General features: G+C 53.5%; 1 protein-coding gene across 2 annotated transcripts; it reads right to left on the minus strand.

Moving 5' to 3' along the window:
- Nucleotides 1-7,702: 7,702 nt before the first annotated feature.
- Nucleotides 7,703-14,111, minus strand: FAM124B (family with sequence similarity 124 member B). Of its 2 annotated transcripts, XM_075417317.1 has the most exons (3): nt 13,884-14,111; nt 12,986-13,725; nt 7,703-9,957 (listed from the first exon to the last, which is right to left on the minus strand). In XM_075417317.1, exons 2-3 carry the CDS (start codon nt 13,712-13,714, stop codon nt 9,334-9,336), a joined length of 1,353 nt encoding a protein of 450 aa, XP_075273432.1. In that variant the 5' UTR covers nt 13,715-13,725; nt 13,884-14,111; the 3' UTR covers nt 7,703-9,333. The 2 variants fall into 2 exon arrangements, with proteins under 2 accessions (XP_075273432.1, XP_075273431.1); XM_075417316.1 differs by having other exon boundaries at nt 12,986-14,111.
- Nucleotides 14,112-20,908: the final 6,797 nt, after the last annotated feature.

The raw sequence follows: 20,908 nt of genomic DNA on the forward strand, positions 1-20,908 counted from the left end.
AACTCGATATCCATCTCCCAATGACTCAATTTGCTTCCAGAAAGTGCATCTCCCTTTTTAAGCGTTGGCTGGACTGACAGGAGGCCAGGCAGGCCAACACAACAGCTGCCGTACCCAAAGGGGTAAGGAAGCCCCTGGGAAGCTGGGTATCAATGCTATGAAATGCTGCATTCGATCTACAGCACGGCATTTCGTAATGCTCCTTTACTTCATCCCAGTTACTTACACCCATGCCAGCGACTGTTCCCAGTTTCCCCCACAGCTGCGTTTGAAGGAAGCTGCTCTCGGTGCTGTCCCTAACACGTGTGTCACCCTTTGAGGATGCTTCAATCTAAGACAACCAACAAATAAGGGACGGAGGGGAACACAACCAAGCTCTGCTTGCTTAGATCCACTGCCAGGCTGGAAACAAAACTTCCAGCTCCTGGGACGGCCAAAACATGTGCCCTTCGCACTCACTGCACACTCAGAATTATGTCTCTTGTGTCATCCTGGGAGTCTGCGTTAACTGAGAATCCCTGGGGGTGTTTTAAGCCAAAAACACAAACCACCCTTCCACTCCAACCATATGTCGGGGAAGCTTCAGATTCGAAAAGCAACACGGGAAGGCCAGGGCTCCGGAATCTCTCTCCGTCAGAAGGGAGCGAAGAGCCCAGGTGCTGCCCTGCTAGGCAGGAGAGGGCAGGTGCCCACGCGGGGAGGCCGGGCAGAGCGGGCGGCTGAGCTCCCGCCTCGGAGCACAGAGAGAGCAGGGCAGAGCCCGGCACACATGCGGCACACCGCGGGGCAGAGCCCAGCACACGGCACACCGCGGGGCAGAGCCCGGCACATGGCATGCCGTGGGGCAGAGCCCAGCACGCTGCTGCCAGCGGTGCTCGCTCCGCCGCCGTAGCTGGCCGCGGAGGGAAGTCCAAGGAGCCAGGCAGGCTCGTTGCCAAGACCTAGGGCAGGCAATAACCATTACCAGGACTCTAACCCTGATACACGCTCTCCCCGCTCCAACAAGCGCGGCGGCGGAAGGCCGTCTCGGCGCGGCGAGGTGAAAGGCCAGTCCACGGGGCAGAGCTGACGCACGCTGCCGGCGCGGCCAACGAGCTGGCGGGCACAGGCAATGCGCCCACGAGGCCCGGTGTGCTGGTGTCCTTGGTGGAGCCCGGCTCCCAGCAGCCCTGATCCTGGCACTGCGGGGCTGTCCTCTGTGGCCTCCCCACTCCCAGTCCTCAAAACTGCAGCACAGCACCAGCAGGTGGGAGCAGATAAACCGCGAGGTCCAAGGGGAGGTTAGGCTGCAGTTCAATATTTTGTTTCACGTAAATATAACATCGCTCTAAGCTGCAGTCACCCACCCCACCCGCCGGTAATTCTCAGGCCCTAGAAAAATTCTTCCATGTGGATGAAAAGGGGCACTGCAGAGGCTGCCGCTCACCCCAAGGATTTTTCTTACCAGTGCTCAAACACTGCGATTTCAGGGTGAGCTTCCCTCCAAGTAGGTCATCCCACGCACCCAGGAATGCCACAGCAGTGGCAGGGCACAGCCCTTCACCCAAAGCGGGACACTGGGGTCACCTGCATGCCCTCCTGTCCCTGGGTGGACCTTTCTCCTGCACACCAGCTGCAAGACGCGACCAGCATCGTCTGCGGGACAGCGGGAGAGGGAACAGGGAAGGAGAAGGGGTGGTACTGGAGCACGAAGTTGGAGCCAAGCAGAGACGCTGTGGCAGTGCTCGCTCCCGGGTGGCAGCGAGGGCAGCCCAGCACTGCCAAGAGCCCTCTCCCCACGGGCGGCTGGGGAGCCGGCAGAGGTGGCCACGTGGCTGACAGGCACTGCCTGCAGCGGTGGCAGGGTGTTTCCGAGAGTGACTCGGGGCTGCCTGGAGCTCCGCAGAGACCTTTGGTCCCACCAGCCCTGCCAGAGCACTTGCTGTCATCACATGAAGAAAGAGATAAAGGTGGCACAGGGCAAGCCACCATCACGGGGTCACAGCTCCAGCTATGCCCCTTCCCACCCCGGACACCCAAGTGCAGGGAGATGATGCAGGACCTGTGCTTGTCCCCATCGCCGCACCCACCATGGACAATCCCAGCCACCAGCACAGCACAGCCAGTTATGCATGCAAGGGCTGGGAAGTCCCTGGACACCACCTCCCGCCTTTCCCGAGGGAGAAGCAGCGAGCCAAACCTAAGGCAAGAAGAGGAAGAGGAGGGATTCTCTCTTCTTCCTCCATGCCATGGCGCTGAATCCCAGCTATGCCAAGAGGAGTGGGTTGCTTCAGAGCAAGGGACATCTTCCCACCTCCAGTCAGTTGTCAGGGCATCTCTCATCCTGTCTTCAAGTTTTGGAAAGCGAGGATCAATCGTTTACCAGCTGTGACAGCGAAAAGCCCCAGCAGCTCCTGCCTGCTGCGTGCCTCCCCAGGCCTGCTCGCTACAAGGCTCCTTCTGATGCCGAGATGCAACTCCAGATGATCCCAATTACAGAAGCGAGGCTGTCACAGTTTCAGCTGCACAAGGGAGATGAGAAAACTAATGGTGTCACCCAGTGTCTGCAGGAACAAATTTACAAACCTAATCACCTCCCAGCATAGCCGGGCTGCCGCTGCCTGAAGCAGGGTGATAGGGGAGAAGAAAGCTTTTGGGACTCTTAAAGAATATTAATTTGCACTAATAGGAATCGGAACTGTCCTTGCCTGTAATCAGCAGCAGAACTGAGATCTTGAAATGGAATATTAACACAAGTGCTCCTTGGGAGATGGAAACCTCTCAAAACCCCTCTCAAATTATGAGAATTAAACATAGAAAAGCAGCCCTGCAAACTGCAATGCAGTTGTGGTGTCGGGGGGAGTCTGCTGAAAGGGGAGGCTGTGAAATGCAGTGGGAGTATCGCTGCCTGCTGGTAGCGCCCAGGACCACCGACCTGTACTGACCACCTCCCGACAGGCTGATTTTCCTTCCAGACACCCTCTGAAACTGGGGGGTGATCTCTTTTTCTCCTGTAAAATGTAGGATAACTGAATTTTTTATCCAGGTTGATCAGGTGCATCCTCCATGCTTAATGAAACCCATTGCACGAGAACGGGAAAGAAACCGCTTATTGTAACGGCTGTTGTGTTTTGTTACTCTGTGTAACTGCTGTCTTGGTTTGGGGCCAGGGAAATACCTCTGACACTTCTGTTCAATGAGGTACTAAGGATTTGGGGTGTTCAGCTTGAGATAGGGCACTGAAAATGAGCAGCTCTTCCTGAAAATTAAACTTACAGGGAATGCCTGACACCGAGCAGGGCACAGATCCAGGACCCCACTTGCTGCTGCAGCCCGAGCCACAGGCACACCTGCCTTTGGCAGAAGAGGGGCCTGACTAAGAGCTGTCACCCTGAGGAATATTCTGCAGGTCTCAGGCAGGTCTTTTAACAGGCAATTTGTCCTCTCACGTTAGTTTTTCCTCCCCCCGTGCGTTTGGCCATGGGGGCTGCAACGCAGCAGGGCAGCTCTGCAGCACTGAGTCACCGCAGCGATGAGCCAGCCGCAGCCAGATGGGCGCTTTGCTGAGTGGAAGCGCATCGTCTGCCACGTTCCTTGCCGCGCCCCGAACGGGGCCTGCCGGTGGCTCCCGTACATCCTACCCCGGACTCGTCCTCGGGAAGCCCCTGCTGCCAAGTCCCTCTCCCACGTTCCCCGGTCCCTGCAAGCAAACAGCGCCCCGAGGCAGGGGTACACTTACCACATCACGGCCCAAAAGACTGAAGGAAAAATTAGTGTTCACCTTCCTGAGGACACCACAAAAGGTCCTGGTGAGCCTGGCACGAAAACACTTTCTGGAGAAGAGGACAAAAGCAGAACCTCGTTAGGAACACACGTGGGTTGGGCTGCTCCACGTGAGCCAAGCCCCCAGCCCTGACACACGCACTCTCCCGCCCCGCTCCCGCATGTCCCATGGCAGCCCGACATGACTGATGTTTGGAGGTTTGCTCAGGGCTCACCAGCAGAATCCAGCAGCGAGACCTCCCACCCCTGCCACACAGCCCCGGGGAGCCGCTGCGCAGCCAGGCCTGGCTGCAGGAGGTGCCAGTGGGGACAGGCAGGGACATGCTGGACATCGTGGGCAGAAGGGGCCATGGGGAATCCCCCCGATCCTGAAGCACCCTTTCATTGCTCCTCTGCCGAGAGGGGTGAACCGTCGACCCACACAGTGTGGTGGCGGGGGAGAAGGACGTGTGCCACGCACAGAGGGTGTCATGGGGACCCCCCTGCCCTCTGCCACCCCCTCACAGCCCAGACTGCTCCTTGGCTTCAGCTGGGTTTCAGCAGAGGTTTCCTGCTCCTCCTCATCAGAGAAAGCGAAGCCGAAGGGCCCTGGAGCTTCATAATTCACTTTGCAAGCGAGGCACAGGGCGACTGCAGCCCCAGCCCTGGAGCGCTCAGCGTCTCGTCCCGCTCTGCCCTGCCCAAGGAAAGGTCCCGCTTCCCACCCCACTCTGCTGCGGAACGGCCCAGCACCTCCGTGAAGGGGAACGGGATCAAGTCATGGCAACCTGAGAGCGATCCTTTGGCGCTCAACTAGTGATGAAAAGGAAGATTTTTTTTTTTAACTTTTGAAATGAAGCTACCCCCAGTTACATCTAACGGTTTACTTTTTTCAGTTCTTACAGCCCAAAAGTTGATCTGCCGTAACATTTCTTAGCCAAACATCCTCGTAACAAGCACGTCAGTACGGTACCTTACATTTTGTGCACGCTCAGCGGTAACAACCGCGTACGAACTCGCGGAGCACCGACGCGTGAGCGCCGTCAGAGCGACCGAACACGGTGGGGACGGGCTGCACCTCTGCCTGCCGCTTACACGGCAGATCCCCTTCATCAACCAGCCTGCTGGCGGCGCTGGTGAGCGAACGAGCCATCAGCCGGCCTTCTTCGTTATTGGCATCGCCGTCGTATTCTTATACATCAGCTAATTTAGCGTTAATGAGAGCGGGGATTAAAAGCCCCGGTCACGGAGCAAAAGCCCGGCGGGGGGGGGCCTGGCCGCAGCCCGCAGCCACCGCCCCCTCGCGCTGCTGCTCCCGGGGCGGGGACACACACACCGCTCCCCCCCCTCCCCCCGCCGGGGGGAGCTCGGGGCCGGCGGGAGGGCGCTGCCGCCAGCGGCCGCCGGGAGGCGCTGCTGCAGCGGGGACGGGGCGTGCGGGGCGGGGGGGGTGTGTGTGTGTGTGCGCGCGCGTGTGTCTGTGTGTGCGTGTCTGTGCGCGTGCGTGCGTGTCTGTGTGTGCTTGTCTGCGCGCGTGCGCGTGTGTCTGTGCGCGTGTGCGCGTGTCCCTGCGTCCCCCTCCGCCATCCGGCCCCGCACCCGACCCCACGCAGCTCAGCCCCGGCAGCCAGGATGCGGGAAAACAACAGAAACAACCAACCAAACAACAGAATAATAACTAAAAAAAGGGGGGGGGGTAGAATTAATAAGGAGGGGCTCTGGCACACTGAGAAGAGGCAGAGGCGAGGGCCCGGGCCCCTGGCTGGGCTCGAGGGACCCAGCAGCGAGGCTGGTGCTGGCATACGCTGCGGGGCTGCACTCCTCTCTGGCGACAGGGACGGGTTCTGGTGTGCATCCCCCACCGTCACAAACCCAGCAATTCCAATACCTGTGACATTTTTTCCTCCACCAAATGGCTGTGCAGCTTTGTCTCTCCTGGGCCTCAGCACAGAGCACAGCATTAACCTCTGCGAAGAATGTCCTGCCGGAGCTGAGAGAAGAAACCCCCCACCCAGCCCCCCCAGTGTAAATCTGGAAAGCTCAACTGTGCTCACTGGACTGCCTCAGGATTTACCAAGGCATTCAAGAAAGCTGAATTTGCCCCAAAACTCAGGAAAGAAGAGTGCATTAGGCCTTTTCTTCCCGAAAAGGATCAAGATGGCCAGCTTCTCTCTAACACAAGCGGCCAAGCCTGCGGCGTCACTCCTGACCCCAGCGGCCGCCTGCCAAGGCCGGGGTTGCTGGGTGCCCGCCTGTGCTGCGGCACCGTGCCCGGAGATGGGGAGCATCCCCTGCCCTTGTGCCCGTACCCAGGCCGTGGGGAGTGCTCCTGCTCCTCCCCGGCAGCTCACCCCTCAGAGGCACCGCTCGGCTGCTTCGGAGGGGACAGCAGGCTCGGCTCCTGCAGCGAGCGCCTGAAACAACAGCAGCAACAGTGGCAGCCGCCTCTGCAGGCTGGGTGAAGGTGACTCCAGAGCCAGCGCTCCTGCTTCGCCCGACTCCCCCTCTCAGCACGCACCCTGCTCCCGCCTTGTCACCGAAGAACACATTTCCCCCTCCGTCACCCAGGCTGTGTGACCGGCCCAGGAGAAGAGCCTTTCCCTTTGGACTGGGATGGTTCACCATCACCCCCTCCTGAGCAGAGCATCTCTGCTCCCCCCTGGGGATGGGCACAACTTGCAGGAGTCCCGGGGTTGTGCTCGTGCTCCCGGGTGTGACACCGCCTGAGAGACATAAGGGTGCCCGCTACCCTCACAAACGCACACATCCTGGAAAATGAAAAATCTCGATTCTCGGGTGTCCTCCCATGATGGCCACCCCAGCTGCTGTCCATTGAGGTGTCCACCAGAGGGATCAGCAGCTCAGCACCCAGAGCACCATCACTCTGATGCTCACAGACAAGTCAAAACCATTTCCACCGGACTAAATCCTTGATATCGAGCACGACACAGACAGATGGCAAAACACCCTCATTTCCCTTCATTCAGGGGTGCAATGCCGTCGTACCACTGAGTAGAACTTTCCAAAACTCCCTTCAGTTTTCCACCACAACCGTTTTGTGGGCCAGGAGCCGGGCGGGAGCGAAGCCCCTGGCGCAGCCCACCGCCCGCCCTGCCAGCCCCACGCACGTCTGCCCCTTCCCAAGCAAGCGGCTGCCGGGCCTGGCTGCTCACCTGTTGTGTGGGGCACAGAGCTTCAGCAGACTCCTGTCAACCTCCGGTCTCTCTGTCTTTTTTTTTTTTTTTTTTAAACCTGAAAGAAATGGTTCAGTAAGGAAGAAACATAAAAGTCGCAGAGATATGAACAGTCTGCAGAAAACGTAAAACTTGGCTTGCCACTACTGAACTCATCCAGCGAGAAACAGCACCCTCTGACCCTACCGCTGCCTGTGTAATACAGCGTTTATGCTAGGTGTATCCTGCACTTAAAATATATGAATGTTATACGCTCACCATTACAAGCATATTTTCAGGGCAGTTTGACTCGAAGTGCTTGTCTTCTGTGCTGTGTTGCCGGCAGGTGAACCTCACACGTCATTTTCTTCTCTTCTTTGTTTTAAATGATGCAGCATTTTCCCTGTGCTAGGTACTGACCTTCGACCCGCTTTCTCCTAGGTGAAGAGGGAGCATGCTAAACAGAGTCACTCAGGTAACTTTGGCATGAGAGTGGAGGAGAGAAGGCCACGAAATCTCTCTTTAAAACCGTTTGTCCCAGGAATCCCACTTCTGTCTTCGTCCTGGGTTCATGGCGATCCCGTCCCTGCCTGCTGCCTCCGCACCCCTCCCAGCCCACCCTCACCCCCACCGCAGCGAACCCGGAGAGCTAACCCCACCTCTTTCACTGCTGTCCTAGCTGACCAAACGTTTGCTCCAGCTCTGAAAACCGCCAGCGAGGTTGCTAGCATGCCAGGTAAGATTAATCACCCCACCCTTCACATAGGTATAAAATATCGCAGTATGATTTATTAAAAAGGTCAAAATTTTACAGAGCTTATGAAAACATTGGGGCGGGTGCGTGGGTAAGCACCCAGCGAAATCAGTGTCCTGTTCAGCCTTCCGCAGGTTTCGGTCCCTGAATCGCAGGGTACGTGAGCATCACTTCCAGGGCAACCCCAGCTGTGAGGGCACGGAGGCACAGAGCAGGGACTGCCCTATTCCCGCCCGCAGCTCTTCGGAGCAGCTTGGCTGCGCCTTCAAACCTTCTCGCAGCCCGGGCCGACGTCCGGCAGCGGCACGGTTCTCCAGTCTCGGGGCTGCACAGCCCACCAGCAGCAGCACAGGGCTTCGGACTTCCCTGGGCAGCGAAGGTGGTGCGGTGCGGCATGGGCTGCGTTCAGCCGGCCCATGTACAGGGGCTGGACACCCCTAAAACCATGCAGACCCCCCTCCCCGCAGGAAGGCTCTGCTGCTGCCCCTCACCTTCTGCCTCTCCTGGGGCTGCAAGCAGCCGTCGCCCTCAAACCGGAGTGGGAACCAGGCAGGAGCAAGGAGAAGGCACTGTCCAAACAAAGGCAGCTTTCGTGCAAAGCCGAGTGGTTCAGGTACATTGAAGGAGAAAACACCTCTGTTTCTGCTGCTTGGAAGGTAACTGTGATCAGATTTGGCTTTTCTTTTAAGAATTTCATTCTTGTGTCATGCCCTTCCCATCTCTTTCCCTCTGAGATTTACTTAATCCTACTTGAGGAAAGCAAGCTGCTTATCAAGATGGGAGTTATTTCAGCATCAGCTGCTGAAGCATTACTTCATTTCTCCTGTCCTTTTTACTCTGCAGCATTTCCCTCCAAGACTCTTCACTTCTCTTGTCTTCTGTTAATTAAAACCCAGGTTAGGACTGCCTGCTGATAACTGCGCACTGGTCTAACAAAGCCTGGCCTGTCGCTGGGTTTGTTTTATTACATGTCATACAAATCAGCAACAGCAGGTCACACTGCAGCACAAACAGCTCAAACTATTCTCTGCAAGTGCTTTCTTTTCGCTTGTACTGTGCTAATTTGGGGAAAAGGTCTCGCTAGAAAGCTTTTTCTTCAGAAATGTTTTAAGAGAACATTCTTATGTTGCACATCTCATGTACAACTGACAACACTGATAGCTTTTAAACTGGGGAAATGGGAAGGAACATAGAGGAAAACCGGCATTACCACTGTGACTGTGCCACTGCCTTGTGCCAGTACATGCCAGCGAGGGATGATGAGCAACCCCATGGCTGGGGGAATCCTGCTGCTCGGCAGCCTGGGCAAGCTGCACCTTCTTACCCCACCTGAACGTGGCACAGGCAATTACTCCTGACATCTTACAACAGCTCAAGGAGTCATACGGCTTATTCCTATTCATCACACAATCATTCTCCAGTCTATCCTGCATTAAAACAAAAATAAACCTTTCTGTAAATACAGTGTTGTTTTTCCTGCTTTGCCTTCAGCCTCCTTAGCATTGCTCCATGGAAAGTAGGCGTCGACCTTGGTGAACGCATTAGTGAAGCATTTCCACAGGTAAGCTGAGCACCGGCGGTCACAGCGTCAGGAGGCACAGTACACAGAAAAGTGCTCCGCTGTCATTTGGAAATGATGAGTCCAGCTGGCATGTTTGTTTTCAGTCATATAAAGAATTCCTCCTCCTCGTCGTCCCCTGCTCTGCTTGCAGGGCTGGCCCAGGGTGTTTGCAGGTGGAAGCCCGAAGCTCTTTGCCCTGCTCCCTTACTCCTCGTGGCTGCGGCACATGGCAGCTGGGTCCTGCCCTGGGTGGGCACAGTGCTGCCAGCCCCACCCGTGGGTGCTCGTGGCCGCAGGAGGCTGCTCTGCAGGTCCCTGGAGAAGCGGTTCAGTGGGCAGCAGCTGCTCGCAGGGCCCTCCACGGCCAGCCCGGTGTCCACGTTGGTCTCCGCTGCCTGCCGATGAACGTGGCTCTCCTGGAGAGAAGCCTGCCTGTGGAGGGAGGTGGAGGTGGCATCCCACCACGACCGGGCTGCTGGACCACTGCGAGAAGAGCAGAGATGCCTGTGGAGGTCACCGCCGGCTTGCACAGGAGTAAGGGCTTCGCTTTGGTCGGATTTTGTTTTATCCTTCACGGCTCTGACCTCCTCGCCTCTCCGCCCAGGATTACCCCGCTTTACAGGGAGAGGGGCTGGGATGGAGTCCTGCAGGATTTTTTCGTTGCCTGCGCTATTACGCTGATGGCAAAGCCCAACATTTGTTTCACGGGGCTTGGAGCTGTCTTGAACCTGTTGAAGAAAATTTGGAGAAAACTCCATTAACATATGGTTCTAGCTTGGCCAAGTGATGCTCTTGCCTGGCCTCGCTGTGCTGAAATCACCGGCAGCGTGAGTCTGTCAGAGCCCCACCAGAGAACAGCACAGGAGTCTTACAAGCCTGAGTGACGGCAGATGAAATGATGTAGATAATGTGATCTACATGGAGAAAAACATTCCTGGCTTCACATACAAAATGCTAAGCTGTGAGTTGACCGTAACGCAGGGCGTCATTTCTGTGAGACAGCACCATGTTAGCATCAGATCATTGCCTGACAGCAGCCTAGAAGCAAATGAAATCTCCAGAATTATTCCAAACAAAATGGAGAACATGGTTATGCATAGTGCAGCTCTGGTCCCAGAGCTGGACCACGATGCCTGCCCCTCACCTGCAGCACACAACATGGAGCTGGAAATGCTCAGAAATGTACAACAAGGATAACTGCAAGCACAGTAAAGGAACAGTCATGTATGGTGGGAATTTTAAGCTTGGGGAAAAAAAAAAAAACTAGTTTGGGAGGGATAAAGGCTAAAATTCCATGAGCCACCTGGAGAAACAGATAGGTATTGGTCATTCCCTGCCCTTTGTAATGCAAGAAGCAGAGGCCATCAAACGAAGCCAGCTGAAGCCAGTTTCAGTGAAAGGAAGGCGGCAGTAGACCTGAGGAGGGCCCTGCCACAGTATGTCATGGGTACAGAAAGTTCACATGGATTCAAGGGAAGAGTAGATCAACACTTGGAAAGGAGAGGCACTGCAAGTTACCACAGCTGGCTTCTGCAGACCCTCGAGTTTAAAACAGGCAGCTCTGGAGTGTACTGGTGGGGTGGAACACATGCACTTGTCCTCTTGTTGTTCCTGCCAAGGCAGCCACCTATGGCCAGCTGTGGCTGGAAACCAGTCCAGACAAAACACCGGAATCACCACGCAGCATCTATCAAGCTCTTACACCTCTGTCTGGGATTTCCCTGATGGCAGCACGCACACGCTGTGGTGCTTGTGGGCAGCTTTCGGAGGGCTCTCAGGACTGGTGTGCACATACGCGACAGATTTGCTGTAGGTGACCTAAACACAGCACACACAAACAGCTGTGCCTGTCCCAAAACCACCTCAGAGGCATCAGATCTACTAGAGCTTCTTCATGTCTGCAAATCCTGACTGGCTGTTTTTGGAAAGAAACTTGTTCAGGAAGCTCTGGATCAAACAGCATTCCTTTGACAGCTGGGTAACGCATGGACCAGCACTAACTCAGGGAGGAGATACCTATCAGATCAGCAAGGCCACTGGGACTGGGACCTGCTGAGCACGTTCCACTTGTTCTGGTGGGGCATGCTGCCCCCAGGGACACCAGGGCAAGGCACCTGCCCCACCAGTCCTCTGCAAGGCTAAAGACGCATTTCATGTCTTTATTTGCAAAAGAGCATATGGAGATGGTCCTACTCTCCTACTGAAGACTCCTACTTGAGCCTTAAGGCTAAACTTGTAAAATTTAAGCAACAAGAATCTCCTGTAAACACTCAGAGAAAGGACATGGAATAGAACAGTAACCAGTGAGCAACTTCAGAAAAAAAGAAAAAAAAAAAAAAAAGAAGAGGATGTGGTGCGTTTACTTCTTTATCAAACTAGGTGGCTTGAGTTATCTATTTCCCAATGAAACCAAGAAAAAAGTTCTTGCAGGCTCAGGGAGGAACGACAGCTCCATGCGGGTGCAGTCCATGAGCAGACCCTTGGTTTTGGTTTGCAATAAGGCAGAAAGTCGGGGTGGGACATAAATCATTTGCAGGTACTTAGAATAAAGATTTACAGCATGAACCGAAGAGCTGCAGAATAAAGCACCACGTGCCAGGCTGTCAGCGTGCTGCGTGGAGCACGGCCACAAGAGACATGTCCTCAAGTGGACTCCAGCCTCCTTTGCCAGGAGCACAGTGCAGCATGGCTACATCCCCCCAAAGTCTGCCGAATCTCCTGCCAGTGAATTCGTGTAGGTCTGTCAGTTTAAAGACCTTGTCTCTACAGCAGGAAGAGCCACAGAGTGATTTGGGAAGGGACCTCTGGAGGTCACCTGGCCCAGTCCCCTGCTCCAGGCAGGACCAACTTCAAAGCTACAGGACCATGCTCAGGGCCTTGTCCAGCCCAAGCAGGTGGCAAACTCGTTTATAAAGTGATACTGAATGAGAAGTACGCGAAGGCTGCCCCGAGGATTAGTGTTCAGAGTAGCATAAAAATAGGCCGTACAGAATAATTAACTTCATTTGGAGCAGATGAGCTCTGGAAGGAAAAAGAAAAAACACACAGGATTGGCCAATTATTTAAATATCCAAACAACAAGAAAAAAAAAAATAATCAGAGGTGGGAGAGGTTGCTCCACTGGAAAGAAAGCACACTGAGCTAAACTGCCCTCCCGCTCACATGTATAATTCCCACTATGTATCATCTCAGCACGGCCTTTTTTATTGTTTTTTATTTATTCATATTCATACAACCTCTGGACCCTGCACTTGAACAGAAAGGCAGAGATTTCCTATTACACATTGCTTCGGCACTTTTGCCCAGCTGCAATTTGCTCAAGAGCTCACAAAAATCTATTGCAGGCAATGTTGTATCAACTCTATACTTACAACACATCTGGGTTTGGATGCTAAAAATCTGCTTTCAAAAACATTTATAATGTAATGACTTATCAGAAAAAGCATAGGCTGCTACGACCATTTGATTCAGGCAGGGAAGGGAAGATGTTCAACTAGCCTGCTCAAAAAAGCATTCATACTTTCAATTTCAGGCAAGTAGTAATGATGTTAATTTAACAATATAAAAGCATTCCAAGTATCCATGCTTGTATGTAGCAATAGCATCACGGCACTGGCAGATACCGATCACTGCATTCACAAACGCTAAAGAAAACATGAACAAGCAAAATCTTCACTTCCATTTTGAACCAGTCCTGCTTTCCCTGAAAAAAAGTAAAAACATAAAACCTCCTCTCAGAGCACCACAGACACATACCTGAAGCAGAATTGTATTTCCTTCGTAGTCTTGCGTTTGCCACCTGGTGCTACTGATGGGAATACACGGGTTAGGCAGGAGAGGCACCAGCTGCCCCATTTCTTGCACCTTGAACTGCAGGGCTGAGGACTCCTTCGGCTCAGCAACCACCCCGATGGGCAGCTGCTTCAAGCAGAGCTGCACGGCAAGATTTCGGGTCGCATACAACACAAAGATGCAGAAGTTACTTTTCTGCACAGTTGCTTCTTTCTGTAGGATCATCTCGTAGAGTCTCACTGCATCCTCGTAGTTATCGAAACTGCAGTAGAGGGTGACACGCAGGATTTCGGGGCCACAATGCACCCGCCTGATTCCCCAAACAGGCATCTGGTCCTCCAGGCTGTAGAAGTCCTGGTGAGCTGGGGCATAGGGGTGGCTTCGCCCATTAGCAATCTGGGCACACTGGTAGCGCCAGGGCGGACGCTGGAAGTGCTCGTGGACCTGGAAAATCCGTTCTTCTCCCAAGTCCTCGTGTAGAAAAAGGAGAACTGATATTCCGGGAAAGCCGCAGCTTCCCTTACGATATCTCTCATAGTATTTCAGTGGAGTAACTCGCTCAGACACCAGGAAAAGGCGAATGTCCAGGCAGATCCACTCTAAAAGCCGATCCAGAGTTTGCTGCAGAAGCAAAGAGCATCCCGAATTGGCAAGCAGATGCACAGTCATCAGAGAGTCTGTGCCGTCGTCCATTGCAAAGGTTCCTAGTAAAAAAAAAAAACCAGACAAATTGGTGCCTTTCCTCTCCTTCTCCTACTACTGGAGCCTCAGTAACATGAGGGGGGTACTCTAAGGCTTCGACAGAATGAATTCAATCTTCTACAGGCTTTGTAATAGCTCGACGGAGTACGCAGGCACGCACAGTGAATGTACACGAGGAGGCAGGCTAAGAGTGACAAGGCATTAGGTGACCCGTCCCGGGTCACTGGCATCACAGCAGAGCTCAGCTGAGGGGTCATTTTCCGACTCCAAGACTCCAGCTCGGGTCACCATGTACATGTGACCGACGCGTCCAGAAACACCTCTGTGCCCTTCTGCTCCTGCCCTTCACAGCACAGAGCAGCGGGGATGCCGAGTACTGAAACACAAAAGCAGCGGTTCTCCAAGATGAGACGATGTTCTCAGCACACTTGCTGTCAGCAGTGGAAACGCACGCCCCGGATCCGGCCGAGTCCCGCCGCCGCGCATCTCGCCGCGATCGCCGCCTTTTGCAAGGGCGATGTGGCCCTTGTGTTTGAAAACCTCAGCGTGTTTTCTGGCAGTCAGCAGGCTGGCTTTAGCTCGTTGTAAAAAGCTTGTGATCTTTGCGAGTCACACCCTTCTGGGGCATACAGATAAGCTATTCTTTAAATACAAGGAAGGAAAACAGACTAACAAAAGGAAAAAAACCCCTGTGAACACAGCAGATAACAATGAGGGCAGATATGAATCAGCCTCGGGGAAGTGGAGCTTTGGGAAAAAACCTCCGCTCCTCGTTACGCATTTCACAATGCAGGTAGCTCGCTGCCTAGCTGGAAGCCAGGCCCTGGGTTATTATACATAGCCTGTAAAAGCTGCCTGCTTGCCTCTTTTCCTCCTCTGTTTTCATTAATGCCGAGATACCCATGCAATCAGCACCCTTAAGCAATCTTTTTTTTTCCCTTGCTCCTTGGGTTGACATATTGGTACTTCCTTTAGCTTACTGTGTAGGCTACAACAGGAATGCTGAACACACACCTCTTTCCAGGCCTCTTCCAGCGTCTCGACAATAAACCGCACTGTCCCTTCATCTCCTTATTTTGCCAACCCAGGAGCAACACACCCAAGCCAAGCCAACCCCCACTTTCTGTAGGACCTGCTGCCCCCACTGCAGCCAGTATTTAAACCAAAACTGGGGCCTCCGACGATGTACCCAGCTCCAGCTAATTCAGAGCAACACCTCTCTCTCTGCTGACGTACCAGTTTCCCTCTCCAACAGCCGAGCACACAAAGCAGTGGTTTACCATGCAGAAATCCCAGCATCAATCAGAGTCTGTTATTCAAAACTCTGAACTATTTTTTTTTGTTTTAATACAACCCTAGCTTTACATTCAACTGAGCAGTCTCCCAGGTCTAAAGGCACAAGTAGCGGTGCCTCGGTTTCCTTTCTGTCGAAGATCACTCTCCTCGGTAGCAACACACATTCACGCTTTAAAACCGCACTGACACCAACGTACAATAAGAATGAAAGGGCTGACTAGAAAATGAGGAAAAAAAATTAATTTGCACTGACAGAGACAAACGCACCCGCAACTCTTCCGACCAAGTAACAGCAACTGGTGGGAGGGGAGACAAAAAATCCAGCCTTCGGACAATGGCAGGAAGAGCACGAAGAGAAGAGTGCAAGTGCTGAAAACATTAAAATGCTTTAGATGAGCTCTGAACAGCACAATTTCACTGAAATATGGAAAAGGAAATGATTCATCAACTCTCTGCTGCAGGGCAGGGGCAAGCAGTAAGCTGCTTTCCTGCACGTGAGGAAGAGGGGAATCTGGCCTGCGCAAGAAAACCCGATCTCAGCGAGTCCATCGGGGCTCGGTTTGCAGCTGGAAGCAGGAGCTGCACCCCGGGGTCCCTGCCCGGGCAGGAGGTGACGCTGCTGGGCACGGCCAAGATGCCCGGCACAGCCCGGCGGCCGCGTGCCGAAGCAAGGCACCCCCCCAGCACCACCGCGGGGTCCGGCACTCGAGCGGGGACCGGCCAGAGTCCACGGGGCGAACATGAGCGACACAAACACGGCGTGGGGGAGCAGCCCTCACCCCGCGCACGCTGCGCGGGACGCGGCAGGCGCCCCAGGCGAAGGTGTTGCCAGGGAAGGAAACAGAAAACGCTGTGCGGCAGCACGGAAACCCGCAGCGCATCTGTGTCTTGAGTACGGTGTGCTGTTCCAGCTGCCCTTTATTAAACTGAATGTTGAGATTTAAGGAAAAAGAAGCAAGATGAGTAATGAAAGAAAAGCAGCTGCTTGCATGAGAGGAACAAGCAGACAAGGCCCTTCAGCCTGGAGAAGGAACCGTGGCAGGATATGCTGGGGATCTATACGGTTAGGAATGGCATCAGGAGACTAAAAGGGCAGTCACAGGTTAAAGTACCCTCCAGAAAAGCGACAGGGGGGGGGGTTGTGTGGGGGGGGGGTGGTGGTGGGGGGGTGGATAAACTGCAGCTAGCAACACCCATTTCCAAACAAGGAAACGCTTCTCCACATAAGTCCTTAAGCCAGCCACAAGGCAACGTGGTACCAGCAGGTTTTTGGGATTCGGAAGGTGGCTGAGCACAGGCACAGCTGTAGGATTTACCAGACTGCTAGGGGCTGGGGGCCGTGCTGCAAAGCCTCTGAAAACACAGAGCATATGGGTCTGCTGGATCGCAGAGCACTTGCTCCAGCGTGCCCTCCCCTCCCGCGAACAGGCTCTCCCCCTCCCCGGGGGATCACCCCCTTGGGCTGCTCCCCTGCCGCAGTCCCAGTATCTGCCCTGTTCCCACGCATCAGAGGACCCCATAACTCCTCCATCAGCAAACCGTTCCCCCTCCGGTCGCTGCTCTCCTTGCGCAGCCCCATCGATCACTACAGGCTGGCGCAGCTCTCGGCCCCCAGCCCCACTCGCGCGGCATCAGCTCGGCTGTTTAACTCCCATGGGGGCCGCAGCATCGTGAAGAAGATAAAGTACCAGCAACATGAACTCCTGCAAAGCAGCTGTAAAGAGCAAGGGCTGGCGAGCCAGGAGGAGCAGGCGTTAGGAAACGATGCAGACACCACGTCTCCCTCCAGCTCCCTGGAGGTTTCCAGATGGGCAGGTGACTCCCACAGAAACTGCCGAAGGTGACCAGCATCTCTCCTGTGCAGAGCCGGGATCTGATGTAGCTGCCATCCATTTCCAGTGTCACCAGGTTTTACAACAGCCAAGAAACTGACCCTACACACAAAAAGGGCCAAATCCTGAACCCTGCCACCATGCTGCATTTCTCCTGTGATCCAGCACGCTTGCTGGGGTGGAACGGGGAAGCAGTCTCAGCTGTGAGCTGTATCTGATGGACCTGCCTGGAGAACAGTTTTAGGCCTGGTTCTTAGACCCGTAAGTTCTCCAGCAGCTCCAGGTCAGGGAAGCCCATCACTCCTACCACGAGAAGCACGAGACAAACCGAACATCAGCTTTGCCTGAGCCCTCCTTCGGAGGGCAGCCCCACCACCCTGGCTAAGCACTGTCCAGTAGAGGAGAGTTCTGCTCCTCTTCCACCTTGCTTTGACTTCTAAATGTCCACGGGGAAAGGCTCAAACCCAGGCTCTGCAACCTCAGACACAGGTATTCTCATGCCCTCACTTTATCTCCAATGCATTTCACCCCAAACCTTGGGGCAAAGCCAGGATGCCATGGCACTCACTGCTGCAGCCTGGATAGTTTAGATCTCTGTCTACTGCTTTTCCCAGAGGCACCAAGAAGGAGGTCTTGGGTGGGAAAGCGATGACTGCCATCAGAACAAAGCACTGGCTTTTGCTGGATCTTGTAAGAAAGGGAAAGTGCTGGTTTCACTCGATCCCTGAATGTAAGGAGTCCTTGCCTTCCTCTCCTCTTCCCCTTCCCCCAGCTTTCCCGTCTGGCTGCCAAACGAGAAAGCACATTATTCATAGTGACCTACTGAACACGCCAAGAAAGATTCCTGTAAGAGATAAGAAAAATAGCAGTTCAATCTTACATGAAAAGCCGCTCTGCTCTCTGTGTGTGTAATATTCTGATGCAATACTCAAAAAATATATTGGAGCGCCATTCCCATGGGATAGCCACGCAGCAGACTGCTGGGGTACCCCAGCTTTGTGTAAGAGCAGCTCAAATACAAGTATTTGTGTCTACCACCAACATATCCACTAGTAAGCCCTACATAAAATAAAGTCCAAATGTAAACAACTAACGAACACTCCACTGCGTGAAGCCTTAGAGAATATTGTCTGCTACATGTTTAAAGGCAAGCAAAATAATTAAAAATTCCTTTTCATAATGAATTCTTAAGATGTGCCTAGTCCTCTGCAGTGCTCAGAGCCCTTCACTCCAGCTGACACCAACAAGACTGATGATGCATCACAGGATTTAATAAGTTCATTGTAGCATCTGTAAGGAAGTTACTTTATAAGGATTTAGACTTTGTATACTAGCACCTAATTAACTTCAGAGAGACCGAGTGTGAATTACCTAAGCAACTTGGGAGCAGACCTCATTAAATCCATGCAGTGTCTCAGGCTTACTAACTTTTAAGACTTTTTCTTTGTTTTACACCAGTCTCAAGCTTTTCCTAAAATAAGGACAAAAATACTAAATTAACCTGCTAGACAACAATTATCTACAGGATAGACAGTACTGAGACAAAAATCAGGATTAAGGTCTTACTTGAATACAATAAACTTTTCAAAGAGTTTGTCTCTTGCTCCAAACCTTCTGACTCCAATTCATCATCACTTTGGAGGAAAGTGAAACCCCAATGATCAAATGAAGAAAAAAATCATCTAACCTATTGCATTTATTTAAGTAAACTTCTCTCCCGAATGGTTCTTGTTTCTTCTTCTTAACCAGCTAACAAAAAGTAGGAATCCAGCAAAGGTCTGTCAGCAGAGAGACAGAAAATACGGAGAGCTCCACCACACACAGTGAATCAGGATCCAAGCACACACACACACAAAAGGGAAAAGACAAAAAATACAGTTCGAAAGAGGAGAGGGAGGGGGCTGCAGCCGGTCCTGCCTCGCAGGGCTACCCGGAGGGCTGGCCCTCGGCTGCTGGGGGACTCGCAGCCCTGGCCTGGCAGCAGCATCGGCGCAGCAGGCTGCGACTGCTCCCGCCGATGGGACCCGCGACTTGAGATTGCTGCCGTGAGAAACTGTGCCAGGAGATGCGCGGACAAGACAGAATCTCAAGACTCCCAATCTTCAAAAAGGGCAAGGAGGAGGACCCAGGAAACTACAGGCCGGTCAGCCTCACCTCCATCCCGGGAAAGGTGATGGAGCAGCTTATCCTGGAGATCATCATCAAGCAAGTGGAGGAAAAGAAGGTTATCAGGAGTAGTCAGCACGGATTCACCAAGGGGAAATCATGCCTGACCAATCTGATAGCTTTCTATGATGACATGACCGGCTGGGTAGATGAGGGGAGAGCCGTGGATGTTATCTACCTCGACTTCAGCACGGTTTCTGACACTGTCTCCCATAACATCCTCCTAGGGAAGCTCAGGAAGTATGGGCTGGATGAGTGGTCGGTGAGGTGGAATGAGAACTGGCTGAATGGCAGAACTCAGAGGGTTGTCGTCAGCGATGCTGAGTCTAGTTGGAGGTCTGTAACTAGTGCAGTCCCTCAGGGGTCAGTACTGGGCCCAGCCTTGTTTAACTTCTTCATCAACGACCTGGATGAAGAGTTAGAATGTACCCTCAGCAAGTTTGCTGATGACACAAAACTGGGAGGTGTGGTAAACACACCGGAAGGCTGTGCTGCCATTCAGCGTGACCTGGATAGGCTGGAAAGTTGGGCAGAGAGGAACCTGATTGAAGTTCAACAAAGGCAAATGCAGGGTCCTGCACCTGGGCAGGAACAACCCCATGCATCAGTACAGCCTTGGGGTGGACCTGCTGGAGAGCAGCTCTGTGGAGAGGGACCTGGGTGTGCTGGTGGACAACAGGTTAACCATGAGCCAGCAGTGTGCCCTGGCTGCCAAGAAAGCTAATGGGATTCTGGGGTGCATTAAGAAGAGTGTGGGCAGCAGGTCGAGGGAGGTTCTCCTTCCCCTCTACACTGCCCTAGTGAGGCCCCATCTGGAGTACTGTGTCCAGTTCTGGGCTCCCCAGTTCAAGAAAGATGAAGAGCTACTGGAGAAAGTCCAGCGGAGGGCTACAAGGATGGTGAAGGGACTGGAGCATCTCTCCTACGGGGAGAGGCTGAGGGAGCTGGGCTTGTTCAGCCTGAAGAAGAGAAGGCTATGAGGGGACCTAATATACACTTACAAATATCTGAAGGGTGGGTGTCAGGAGGATGGGGCCAGACTCTTTTCAGTGGTGCCCAGTGACAGGACAAGGGGCAATGGGCACAAACTGAAGCATAGGAAGTTCCGTCTGAACATGAGGAAGAACTTCTTCCCTCTGAGGGTGACAGAGCACTGGAACAGGCTGCCCAGGGAGGTTGTGGAGTCTCCTTCTCTGGAGATATTCAAGACCTGCCTGGAAAAGGTCCTCTGCAGCCTGCTGTAGATGACCCTGCTTCGGCAGGGGGGTTGGACTAGATGATCCACAGAGGTCCCTTCCAACCATTCTGTGATTCTGTGAAATGCAAACCAAAATGAGAGATGTTCCTCCTGACACTCGGCCATGGCAGCTGGGGGAACAGGCATCCTTGCGGCAGTGAGGCGCACCGTCAGAGGGATGGCTAGGATCAAACCACATTTTCCCATAGCAACTACATTTAAGAAAGTAAAGCAAGTAAGTTATCCTCAAGTGACAGACTTTGGTGTGAGTACAGGCTGGGAGAGCAGCGCCGAGACACAGAGACGAGAGAGATCGCTGGCAGAAGACCAAACCACAACCCTGCTGAAGCCCGTGCTAAAACTACCGTAGTCTTTGAGGCAACCAAGCTTTTACCACTGGTACCCGACTGATCTCTCAGGAAAAGGAGAGCCTAGACTGAGGACTGAGTTTCCAAATACATACTGACTTCAACAGGATTTCGAAAACCTCCTGTTAAACCGGAGTCATTCCAGCGACACAAGCCAGGCTGACATCACGGCTGCCAACCCCAAACAAGTTCTCGTTCTGCTTAAGCAAAAGGAAAGGCAACGGGGGAGAGAGGATGCTGCTGCAGCCCGTGACAGCGCCAGGTGAGAGCCAGTACTGCCGCCCTC

The sequence above is a fragment of the Opisthocomus hoazin genome, chromosome 4 (genome assembly GCF_030867145.1).
Source record: "Opisthocomus hoazin isolate bOpiHoa1 chromosome 4, bOpiHoa1.hap1, whole genome shotgun sequence".
Taxonomy (NCBI): Eukaryota; Metazoa; Chordata; class Aves; order Opisthocomiformes; family Opisthocomidae; genus Opisthocomus; species Opisthocomus hoazin.